The sequence below is a fragment of the Crinia signifera genome, chromosome 7 (assembly GCF_055691185.1).
Source record: "Crinia signifera chromosome 7, ASM5569118v1, whole genome shotgun sequence".
Taxonomy (NCBI): Eukaryota; Metazoa; Chordata; class Amphibia; order Anura; family Myobatrachidae; genus Crinia; species Crinia signifera.
In genome coordinates, this window is record NC_139223.1 from 59,969,655 (window position 1) to 59,982,394 (window position 12,740).

The window sequence follows — 12,740 nt, forward strand, 5'->3', positions numbered from 1 at the left end:
GGAACAGAGAGAGCGAGAGGGACAGCAGGGATATAGGGAGAGGGAGAGCAAAGGACAGCAGAGACACCAGGACAGCAGAGTCAAAGATGGACAAAGAGGGACAGCAGAGACATAGTGACAGGGAGATGGACAAAGGGGACTTAGTGACAGGACAGCAGGTATAGGAATAGGGAGAGTGACAGCAGGGACAGAGAGAGGGACATCAGGGACATAGTGACAGGGAGAGGGAAAGCAGGGACCTAGCTACAGGACAGCAGGGACAGAGAGAGGGAGAGTGACATCATGGATATAGGGAGAGGGACAGAGATGGAGAGCGAAGGACAGCAGAGACAACGGGACAGCAGAGACAAAGAGGGACAAGAGGAATTGAGAGAGGGACAAAGAGGGAGAACAGAGACATAGTGACAGGGAGATGGACAGAAGGGACATAGTGACATGACAGCAGGGAGAGTGACAAGAGGGACAGGGACATAGTGACAGGACAGCAGTGATAGCAACAGGGAGAGTGACAAGAGGGACAGGGACATAGTTACAGGGAGAGGGACAGCAGGGACATAGCAACAGGACAGCAGGAAGAGAGAACGGGAGAGTGACAGCAGGGATATAGGGAGAGGGAGAGCTAAGGACAGCAGAGACACCCGGACAGCAGAGTTAAATAGGGACAAGAGGAACTGAGAGAGGAACAAAGAGGGAAAGCAGAGACATAGTGACAGGGAGATGGACAAAAGGGACATAGTGACAGGACACCAGGGATAGGAAGAGGGAGAGTGACAGCAGGGACAGAGAGAGGGACATCAGGGACATAGGTACAGGGAGATGGACAGCAAGAAGGACAGCAGGACAGAAAAAGGGATGACTGGGACAGAATGAGTGACAAAAAAAAGAGTGATGACAGATACCTATAAGTTGGAGATAGAAAGGAAGTTGGGTTTTATTACCTTAGGCTCAGATCGGAAGCGGAGATGGCTGGGTTCGGTTAAGGAGGAGGCTGTGGACAGCTGCAGTGGTGGTGCAGAGTAGCCTTTGGACAGCTGCAGTGGTGGTACAGAGGAGGCTGTGGACAGCTGCAGTCGCGGTGCAGAGGAGGCTGTGGTTGACTGCAGAGGTATCTGTGATACAGACTGAGAGAGTGACAGCAGGGTCATAGAGAGTTACATCAGGGGCAGGTAGAGTGACATCAAGGGCAGAGGCACAGGTAAAAGAAAAGCAGGGACAGAAAAAAGGGACAACGGGGACAGAGCGAGTGATGACAGGGACATACAGGTGGGAGAGAGAAACGCAGCAGGGTAAAATTACCTTACCTTAGGCTGTGATCTGGGGCGTTTGTGTGGAGAAGGCTGGGTTCGGCTGCGACGATGTGGAGGAAGAGGCTGTGGCCAGAGGCAGCGTTTCAAAGGAGGCTGTGGTCAGAGGCAGCGCTTCAAAGGAGGCAGCAGCGTTGTGGAGGAGGCTGTAGTCAGCTGCAGTGGTGGTGTGGAGAAGGCTGTGATCTGGACATATAAAGTGACAGCAGGGTCAGAGAGAGTGACTGCAAGGGCAGAGGGACAGGGAGATTGACAGCAGGCACAGAGAGAGTGACAAAAGGGAAAGAGAATGGGACTGTACGGGGACGGACGACAGGGACTAAGAGTGACAACAAGGATACGGAGAGGAACAGCAGGGACAGGGAGAAGAGCAGGGTCACCCCCATGGAGGGGACCATAGCAGCGGCGGTAGATGTAAAATACATATAGAGCACAAGCTACAATACATAAACATGATAACCCCCACCCAGCATGATGGCCACATTTAGTGGGCTGTATGACATGGCGCCTCTCATTTCGTGAGGGACGATGAGGCAGCAGCAGCATCCCTCTTGAAGTGGGAGCTGCAGCTTCTGGCAACCCAGGGAGGAGAGCCAGGCAGCCCCATGTACGCTCCTGGCAGGGATCGGGCTCTGGGAGCCGTAAGAGGGAGGGGATCTGGGTCACCCCACATGGGTGCCGGGGGGGGGGGTTCAGTGAAGGAGAAAGGACAGCAGCGGCACCGATGCTGGGATGAGAGGGGACAGCAGCATTCAACATTGTAAATGCAGCAGGTTGGTCACTTCCCCTGCGCCCTGCTTCCTGCTTACAGACAAGGGCTGCCTTTGAAAAGTTAAAAGCACTGGATTTGTGATAAAGAAGTGCCGATATGTCATACAGCCGCATACCAGCTGACTTCCACCACTGAGTAAAAGTATATCTCACAACTAGTATTAGGATGCTAGTGTATTATAACACAGATCCTTTTACTTTATCTTCTATTATAAAACCAGGAAATGTCTGAGTGCTGACTCATATTAAACCAGGCAAGCACCATGTTACAATATATACAGCACCTGGAATTTGTGTGACAGAGGTGGTCATACCTGCATTGCAGATATCCTGGACTCGGACAGTATCTTTCGCTGATTTTCGCTATTCTGCGCATCCATGCATGCATTCAGAAAATGCGACCACAGTGTAAGTGCCTGCGGGGGTGGTGACAGGGCATTGGACAACGGAGGATTGTCAGGACTGTTTGCGAGGTGGGCTGCGGCGGGTGCGTGACGTGACATGCAGCCGCCCTGACACAAAACATCACAGCTAGGCTGCGCAGGCAGGGGGCTACTTTAATCATGTAAGCGATTGCATGATTTTTCAATTCCATCACGGGGAGGGACCCTGTATGTGGGGCGGTCTTGTCCTGTGCTGGGCAGCCCCCGCATGTTGTAGAAAGCTGTTATAGTTTTGTGATTTCTTGCAAAATTACAACTGCTACTGAATTATTCCCTTACACAGTTTTATTATATTATAGAGTAATTAATAATTGTCCTGTGTGAATAATATTTAATATGGCAACTTGGACTAGGAAATGTAATATTTTTTGTACAGTTCACCCTTCTACTCACCAGAGACGTTTACTGGACAACGTTCTAGAATGATCTGGCTCGTCTACCGGCCCTCCTTGGCTAATGCTTCACTCACATCATTAGTGCAGTGGATGCAGCAAAGAGGGGAGTTCTCTGGGCCTCGTATCTGGGTCTCGTGACGGCCCCTTTTGTACCAGCGTACAGCCTCACTGTGATGACTTGGCCGATTTCTCCTCCAGGCCCAGTGATTAGGGTCTTCCGCCATGACCTGAGTAACACAGCCCATTTCTTTCTCATACATTCACTTTTATCAGAACTCTGTTACCTTTATGTGGGAACGGTATAATATACACTGTCTATGGATTACCATATCTCACCTGTCAGACTCACATAATACACGCATTTCACCTCATGTAAAGAAAAGTTTACCTTTGGATTGCTAACTGAAACCCAAGTCATAGAATGTGAGCTGCAGAACTGAGCACGCATTAAGTCTCCATTCCCTCCATTATACAGTACTATACCCAGGGCTGTATAGTCCATATTAACTGCCAGGTGCAAAATAAGTCTGTCATTATTACTAACCAAGTTACAGGTGGCCCAATCCACCCTGGCCATGAAGCCCATCCTCCGCAGCAGGTCGTCCCTTCTCTGGTGCAGGTACTTCTTCTTTGTCTGCCATGACTTGCCAAGGGCCCAGGGGTAGATCACTCTACAGAACTTGACGTCCTCCTCCATCTGGTTTGCTAAGAACCTGGAACAACACATGGACAGTTAGCAAGAGACAAACATTGTACATATAATAATAACAGACAGTAACTAGAACATATATCAGAAGAGACACAAGGTGATAGGAGCAGAGGTTGGGTTAAGCCAGTTTGCATGTGAGTGGATGGAGGAGTAATGTAGATGCATAATATGGACTTCTGGATCAGCTGTGATCACTGCTAGGCCAGTCATTACATACATTTGACTTTGTTTGAACTCTGTTCTTCCTGGTGATTTGGTAATGTATTCATCTGGTATTAACGATGGTTAATCTAACTCTCTCTGCACATGTTACATCAGCCCCACCTGCAGTGCACATGGTTTTGTCCATAAGAGAGTGATTGTGCCTTTCCGAGTGGACTAGAAGAACCCCCTTTGTGTACTGGGGTACATATATGTAAGTAAAAGGGTGCTAGCACTATGGGAAAGGTGTGATTGTGATGCTGTGTACACACGGAGCAATATGATCGCTGGCAATATATTGCTCAGTGTCTCATTTGCATCAGGGACCAGAGATGGTCGCTGATGAAAATGACACACTGCCGGGAGAAGAGGCAGGGGAAGTCGCTGGCCGGAGGAGCATGCTCCTCCGACCAGCGACCATTAGGGTGCAGAAAACGGGAGCGCACCCAGCGATTTATCGTCGGTGCACACTCCAATCGCTGGCAATATGGTCGCTGACCGATATTTGCCCGTGTGTACGCACCTTGAGAGAAGGTTATAAATCACCCAGTTTGATGGGCTGACAATTAGTGGATCAAATGTATTAGTAAATTCTGGAACAGAGTAAAAGTTCTGTAATTAAGGTAATTGATGAGATACTTACAAGGCGGCAAAGAAATTCCTCCCATACTCCTCTGTCTTCAGGCCTGCCCGTTTGAAGTACACAAGTACCATGGCAAGGAGGTACTGGTCAGATACCCTGAAGCCAGTGTCCCGCAGAAGAAACTGCTCTATGTATTTGTCCTCTAAAGAGAGAAGAATAAATAAGCTGGGATAACATTCAATCATCACATTTATATTAGATCAGAACCCTCACTACTGACCTGCAATAGCATCTATATTCTAGTGCAGGGGTGGGCTATAAGTGACCCTCCAGCTGTTGATGAACTACACATACCAGCATGCCTTGCCTTCATTTTGCTATTTGGCCGTGCTGAATCTGATGCAAGGCATGATGGGATGTGTAGTTTATCAACAGCTGGAGGGCCGCTTATAGCGTGCCCCTGTTCTAGTGTCATTTATTCTCCCCACAATATGCACATGTGCAGCTCTCTAGAACATTATTACTTCCTGGTGTTGTCCCTATAACTCCAATCTGAGATAGGATGTGGCAATACATGTACATCAGATACAGTGATAAGAGAAGTATGACTTACTCAGGAGCTCATAGAACGCCGCACGCTCTTCCGGCAGCAGGAAGGGGGCCTCCACCTTGTTGGCCATCTGGCCATGTCTTCTCCATATGCAGGGAGGGGGAGGAGAACGAGACATCAGTTCAGTAGATACAACAGGAGGACATATCCCAATACAGACCTGTTATGTGTTACTGTATCTGCACAATGGGAATATTAGGTAACATCTATGCAGAAACAGATATTTGCCCAATGTTTCTATCATCCACCCTAACTTGGGTGACAACTTTGTCACTTCAGGCAGCTGTTAGAGCACTGCGGAAAGAGGCCAATGCATGTCTAATGGAGAAGGACATTGGGTCTGATTCAGACCTGAACGCTAATCTACAAAGTTGCAGAGAACTGCGAGAAGATAGCCGCAGACAGAAGGAAAACCCGCCCTGTGTAAACGTGATAGTGAATTGCGCGAATCCATAAGCAATTCTCTCACCATTAAATGGTTTTTCCAGTCTGGGCCAATGTAACGCTCCATACACATTAAGCGATATTGTTCACAATATCGTCTAGTGTGAACACTCAATATAGTTAATGTGTGCCCGAGCAATCGTTACCGATGCGTGATAATTACTGAACAAGCAGGTCAATTTGGCAATATAACCAAACGACTTGCATGTTCCACGGGTCCCGATGACGTCACCGTTCAGTGTGTACGGGCAGTATCGGCCACACACGGCTGATATGGTTCATTATTTCGGATCATATGGTTCATATATTAATAAGATAAAATAGTCCACTTACCGGTCTTCTCCCTTATCTTCACCAGCCCATATCTTCCTCTTCTTTGGAGGGAGCTGATAGGTGGAAGGACCTGGAATTGACCTTGACGAGAGAAGGATTTATGTTACCAAATTGTACCTCCATTTATGTACATGTTATTGCCCTGTAGCTGTTGCACTGCACCTCAGTTATAGTCATGTCTGTACCATACTTACCTACTTACGTGGTCTCCTGTCTGGGAGGAGACCCTACAAGAGACTTCCGGGAGCAGGGATCATCATTACCCCTCACCCCCCTTGACTATATATTGGGTATGTTCTATTATTTTATATCTGTAATAAGATAAAATAGTCCACTTACCGGTCTTCTCCCTTATCTTCACCAGCCCATATCTTCCTCTTCTTTAGAGGGAGCTGACAGGTGGAAGGACCTGGAATTGACCTTGATGAGAGAAGGATTTATGTTACCAAATTGTACCTCCATTTATGTACATGTTATTGTCCTGTAGCTGTTGCAATGCACCTCAGTTATAGTCATGTCTGTACCATACAGGGGATACCCCAATAATCAGATCCTATTACAGCATTTTGGAGGGTAGGCGCAAGTATAGTCTGAACCTGTCTAGGCTAATCACCTAACTCTGATGCCGCCCATATGTATCATATTTTATTTAAGTCAATTAGTACAACTGACCTATTGGCAGAAAATACTGTAGTGATCCCTCATGGATCAGGGCAGGCTGGAGTGGGAAATAGGACAGCTTGTGCTGTCACTAATGTGGGCGGGCCAATGTCAATGTTTGGGGTGTGCTTGGCACCTATGGAGGTGCTGGGCTTCCCCAAGCTCCCTGGTCAGGGTGAGTAGATGCCGTGCACATGCACACGTATCTATTCAAGCTGCGGCGCGGGCACGGCTGTTTTAGCAGGGCACTGCTAAAAGGGTCGGGTGTGTTTGGCACTGTAAAAATCATGCAGGTTCATGTGCGGCGCTCTGCTAAAACAGCCTAGAGTGATGGCTATACTGTGTAATAATCTCAGCGGAGGCCTCATTATATAGTGATTATCTGTAATTGTACATGTCGGTACCTTATTGTAATAATAATATAAAATGATGATTATGAGACATTTTGCTTCCCTTCCCCTATCATGTCCTGTCTCTCCCTACACAGTATATAATGGGTCTCACTGCCAAGCACTCCCTGCTTACCTGCTGGCCATGGGTCCTGCTCACGTACTACTGCAAGAAATAAGACATGTGTAAAATAAAAATAAAACACTATTTCCACTATAATAAATGTACAAAGGCTAATATTGTTTAGATCTCTCTCTCTAGTATAAATGATAAATGTGCTACTAAAATAAGAATCAATTTGATAATCTGATTTTATTCTTAAACGTTAAAAGCTAAATATATGTGTGCTATTCAAATTGTGGAAATGAGATATGTTTTATAAAGTACTTAAAACTATGGTGTACTCTAAACTATTCTATATATGTAGCTGTCTAGGAATAGAAAATAAAGAATATAATGTAGCTATTTTCTAAATAGTATGTACCAATTTTGTGTAAAACAGAAAGGTGGCACATTCAATTAAACACTTAGGGGTAGATTTATTAAGGCGCCCGTTTCTGTGGATACAGATTCAGCTTTTCAAAGAGCCGGATCTGCTAAAAGGCAAATCCTGGCCTTTTTTCCTGGCAATATGGCTGGGATTGAATAGTGAAGTCCCCTGTTTTCCAGAAATAAGGGGAAAGATTGAATATGAAAAGAAGTGATGTTTCTCATAGCAACCAATCAGATTCTGTCTATGATTTCTCTATTGCATCCTAGAAAATGATAGACACAATCTGATTGGTTGCTATGGGCAACATCACCTTTTTTACATTTTCAGAAACTTGCGTAAATCTACTTCTAATAGCATGTGCTCCCTTGAATATATGAAGCAGCTTCTCTGGCTTTCTATAAGAAAGTGCTACCTGTACATAAATCATAATAGAGAAGAGCTATATGTGTATATAAATGAAATAACAATGGTTTGTATTGCTGAAGGCTGTCAGAGCAATATGTTGGAATTAAAATCAGTATTTTAAAGAGAGAAAGGAAAAGTAAAGTATTAAGAAAAAAGAGAAACAAAACTGTAAATAGAAAGTATAATAAAAATAATCATTTAATATATAAATGAAATATAAAATGGTCCGAACAACTGAAAAAATAAAGCAAAATAAACTTAAAACAAAACCAAAATAGTATCAGTGATGCCCAACAGAAAGTAAAATAGTGTTCACAGCTCAGATATTGTCCCCACTTCTGTTTGGCATAGACAGCGGAGACTCCCCCCTCCCCTGTCCCTATTTGATGTCAGGTTTTTATTACCTTCACGAATACCGGCTGTCTGCAGCTTCGTACACAGCCGCTGTGGAGTAGTCTCTTTCGGTTGCCGTGTGCCGTAGCACACGGACTTAGAAACCGCTGTTTGCGGTTATGTATTCGGCGTGGCTTAACAGGTCACTGCTGGTAAAATTGTGTTCCTGTGTGCCGAAATGAAGATCTTTCACGCGTTAATAACGCAATTCATCCAATGAGGACTCTTTCAATTTGGAAAAACCAGCTGGGGAAGTCACTACTGCTTCTTTCTCAACTGTCGCATCCAATCTGAGAGCTAACTGTCATCACAGTGTCACACTGTCTACATTGATGATGTCACAGATAACAGGAGTGGTCACCTGCTCACAGATCACAACTGTGTTACAATATCATTCATGCTATGTTTGGGCTGAGTGTGATCTTGGATGATAAATTATAGACATTAGAGGCCTAATTTATCAATGAGTGATAAACCATGTTCTGAATAATGGAATTAATTACATTTCATATAAATGGTGCTCCAGCCAAACAAACATGACAGTTAGGAGCTGATTGGCTGGAGACAGATATGTTATACATTAAAAAAAAAGTTTAAATAATAGAAAATAATTAATACAACACAGAAATCCGGGGATACAGTTTGTATTGTGACTTTCCTTCTCTAGACCACAGTAATGACATATATTATTTCTAGAGGTGATTTTTGGTGATGATCCCTTTTTCTCCCTTCATACTTGGTTGTATAACCATATGCAGTGTACAACAGAATCAAGGCGCTGGTGGTGAGGCTTCTTGAGAGCCGGACACATACCACATACACAGCCCCATTATTTATACTTTTGTATGTTTTACACACAGCCAATGGCTGATACAGGTTAAGTATCCCTTATTCAAAATGCTTGGGACCACAAACATTTCAATATGGTCCCATGACGGCCTTCATGATCTTCTTTTGCGGTCCCAGAGGTGCATTGTACGAGTTTGCAGGTGCACGGTGATGTCACCGGCGCACCCGTGCAATGCACTCCTGAGACCGCTGATGGCATAAAGGGACTTAGTAAGTTTGAAAATAAGGGTCAGGGGTAAAAAAAAATATATTCTAAAAAAACACGGTTTTTGGAATATTTCGGATAAGTGATCTCCGGATATGGGAGACTCTACCTGTAATATGAAGTGTTTGACTGATGCTTTAATGTGTCTTAGATCCTCTCTCACATTAACAAGAATCAGTTACCGGACCCATTTAATGACATCTCGGTTGGAGGATGGGAAATCACAGATGAACCCATAGGACGCCTGTCAGTCTGGACTGTTTCTCTACAAGGGAAGGTAGGAGCTAATATCACTCGGAACACATTGTATTATGGAAGGTGACTGAGCCAGGAAGCTGCCTCTCCTGCTGACACGTTACTGACTGACAGTTTATATATCATCCAATAATTCTGTTGTTTTGTAAATCGGTTCCTGAATATTCTGTAAAACAATAACCATGATTGGAGATGTATTCTGTGTATACTGTTGTTGTACCTGTAGGTTTGGTACAGAGAGAATGTTTGTCATGACAATCCTGAAGGTTCATCCTGGTCAGAATTAGAAACTCCCAGCGAGGTCATACAGATCAGCTGTGGCCCCTACGACCTCTTGTGGGCTGCACTCTGGGAAGGCCAGGCCATAGTACGGGAAGGTATCAGCAGGAATAACCCTAAAGGTAAGTATCACAATGCAGTGTTCTACCTCCACTTAGGTCCTTATTATAACGTTAACCTGATGTTTATCTGGGTGCTTGGTAGTTGGCTCATTTCATTGTCCAGTGTGTCACCTGTCAATCACACTTCACTGGGCCTGTGGTTGTATCCTCCCTTCATCTTTCCCTTCACCCAGCTCCTAAACATGGTTTGTTGCTATGCAAACAATAGGGGGCAAGACAGTGCACTGCAAATTGTAAGATATCACATAGAGAAAGAAAACTGCAATGTTAATTTATGAGGGTTACAGAGTTACACTGTTGGGGTATTCCTCTGGCTTAGGGTGACAGCCAGTAGGACTTCTCAAGGTGAGTCGTTCTTCTTGCTCAGGCATCTTATGCAGTGGTATCATGTCTCTTGCAGTCCTGATGTCAGTTACTCAGTGTCACAGATGCAATGTATGGGGTACATTATAGGAACCTACAGGCGGAATTGGGCCATTTAAGTGGAGCCAAGATATTTGGCAAGGTATCTGATCTGTGATTAAAGAAATGGATGGTAAATGGAAAATAGAAGCTGATGAATCTGTGGAAGCTGATAAAGAAATAGAGGAAAGGACACCGTGTGGGTGAGGTACAAGGAATAATTAGAGGTGATTCTAGGATAGAGGTGCACAACAGCTGCCTGATGAGGAGACACAACTAGATCCATCATCACCGTTTATGATTGTAGGTGCAGTCATTTACACTGTACATTGTATTACCCATCAGTTTGGGTCCAGGGGCACCTTCCATAAGTCATGCTAATACAGTCTGTGTACGCATCGCACATGTTAGGCTGGCTAGGGAACATGGGCTTGTGCTGATGTGCTGGGATTCTTCCACCGTGTGAAATAAATTGTAGCGCATTTATCACCATATAGTAAAGCAGTAAGGCCGCTCATATATGTTGTGTTTCTCATAACAGGCAGTTCCTGGACCATTGTGGAAGCTCCAACATCCGGGGATAGAATCATGCACGTGGCAGCTGGTGTCAACGTGGTTTGGGCTGTGACCAAGGAACACAAAGTAAGACTCTGAGAAGTAATGTGCATCATCTCAGGTCCCATACAGTCAGACAACCATATTTAATAACCTGTTTGGTCTGACAGTTACTATTACTCGTTAATTGATCAGTGTCACCGCTATAAATTTCAACTACTTAAATATTGCTGTTATATTTACTAAAGAGACAAATGATTCCAGTCTTTGAAGTCTGAATGTGGGATGAACAGACTTAGGATAACCTGTCTGTGCACTAATATGACAGACATTGCCAATCAGTAGGGTACACACACATATCGGTGGTGCCACAGGATGAACAATCTAGCGCTAAAACACTGAATGATATAATTACCTATATCATTCAATGGCATCACCCGGACCCCGCTGAACGTGCAGTTGTTGCCGATATAGTCAGATTTGACTGCATGTTCCGATGACAGGGAGGGGATCGCTAACGATCTGAAGGAAAGGGGCACTAAAGGACCATGTCATTGGCTAAAATCACATATGCGTACCCAGCTTTAGAGAACAGTGATATACAGATACTTTTCTCTGGTTGCATTTGAATTCTATCTGCTTTGAGAGCTATGAAAGAAGGGTCATTGTTCCATCTCAATTTTTGACTCACGTTTGGTGTGTAATACAGGTTGAGTATCCCGTATCTAAAATGCTCGGGACCAGGAGAATTTTGGATAACAGATTATTCCGTATTTTGGAATATTTTAATATTTCAATGATGTTTTTTGAAGTATCTTGCATTTATGCTGTATAAACACATCAAACACATGAAATACACACAAATATATTTTATTTGTTCAAAAAACAAGGTTTCAAAACATGAAACAAAATTTGTGTACTATCTCAGATATTGAATTTGAATGCCAAGCAATCATTGTCTTGTACAAATATAGTGCCAGTTACATATCATGTCCCCAGTAGTGCTGTTACAGATGTCCACAGTGAGTTTTAGCAAAGAAAAATTATTTTTGTCACTTTCTGGAATGTATGGTTTTCGGAATAATTTGGATAACGGATATTCGGATACGGGATACTCAACCTGTATTTACTTTATCTGCAGTCTTATTTTTCACCCCGTATCGTGAGGATATAGTCCACTGCGGCTTAATTGGACGTTAATGCTTGTACTGTAATACAGTGTGGTAGGAATTGATTATACACGGAGTACAGTGTATATATATGTGTGTGTGTGTGTTTATATGTTGTATGTATTGCTTTTAATAAGATTAAGTAAAGGATTTTAGATAATACATTTTATAGACGTTCCCCCCCCCCCCAAAAAAGTTTATTTCCTATACCTCCTTTTTTGCATTATGTTTATAGTATAAGTGATCACTGCCAGAAATATATATTCAACCTACATATTTTGATCAATGAGGTGACCAAAATTTTAATATAAATCATTTTACTCTCAATTCTGGCTTTAGTATAACTTTGGACAAACCCGAGTTTATCTTCAGATGTTAATAGATCTGTCTGTGTATTGTTTGCTGGCCAGGTGTGGTTTAGGAGAGGGGTAAACTCCCAGAACCCATGCGGCACTAGTTGGATTGAAATGGTGGGAGAAATGTCGATGCTGAGCGTGGGACTGAATGACCAGGTAATTTTACACATGTACAGATCAATAAATCTATTCTGTTCCAAAAGTTACCTGACTGGTTGTTTCTTTCCTTAGTTTAAATCAAAATATGTTTAATTCCATCTCACTGGGATGAGACTCTGTGAGATCCTAGGTCCAGTGTAAGTTCTCTATCCCCCTGCTCATCTTATTCACACTCTTACTATTATTATTATTACTCCTTTACCATCTGTGTTGCTGGCCTATGCTGCACTTATTAAACCCTAGTGTGTGAATTGT

The 12,740-nt window shown here is 43.8% G+C and overlaps 1 protein-coding gene and 1 pseudogene across 4 annotated transcripts in view; one reads left to right on the forward strand and one right to left on the reverse strand.

The window, feature by feature from the left end:
• LOC146021189 (uncharacterized) overlaps positions 1–12,740 on the reverse strand; it is a 56,142-nt pseudogene that overhangs the window by 19,344 nt on the left and 24,058 nt on the right. Inside the window, exons 4-7 of the transcript XR_014450868.1 lie at positions 6,133–6,213; positions 5,794–5,874; positions 4,467–4,631; positions 3,250–3,626 (exon numbers count right to left, since the gene is read on the reverse strand). The product of XR_014450868.1 is annotated as an uncharacterized LOC146021189 (transcript). The remainder of the gene's footprint in view (positions 1–3,249; positions 3,627–4,466; positions 4,632–5,793; positions 5,875–6,132; positions 6,214–12,740) is intronic.
• Positions 1–12,740, forward strand: part of LOC146020215 (tectonin beta-propeller repeat-containing protein 1-like) — a 30,738-nt gene that overhangs the window by 13,101 nt on the left and 4,897 nt on the right. For all 3 annotated transcript variants that reach the window (XM_083153172.1, XM_083153174.1, XM_083153173.1), the window contains exons 5-8: positions 9,340–9,465; positions 9,670–9,844; positions 10,788–10,888; positions 12,381–12,482. In XM_083153172.1, the coding sequence (XP_083009298.1) occupies positions 9,340–9,465; positions 9,670–9,844; positions 10,788–10,888; positions 12,381–12,482 (504 nt within the window). The remainder of the gene's footprint in view (positions 1–9,339; positions 9,466–9,669; positions 9,845–10,787; positions 10,889–12,380; positions 12,483–12,740) is intronic.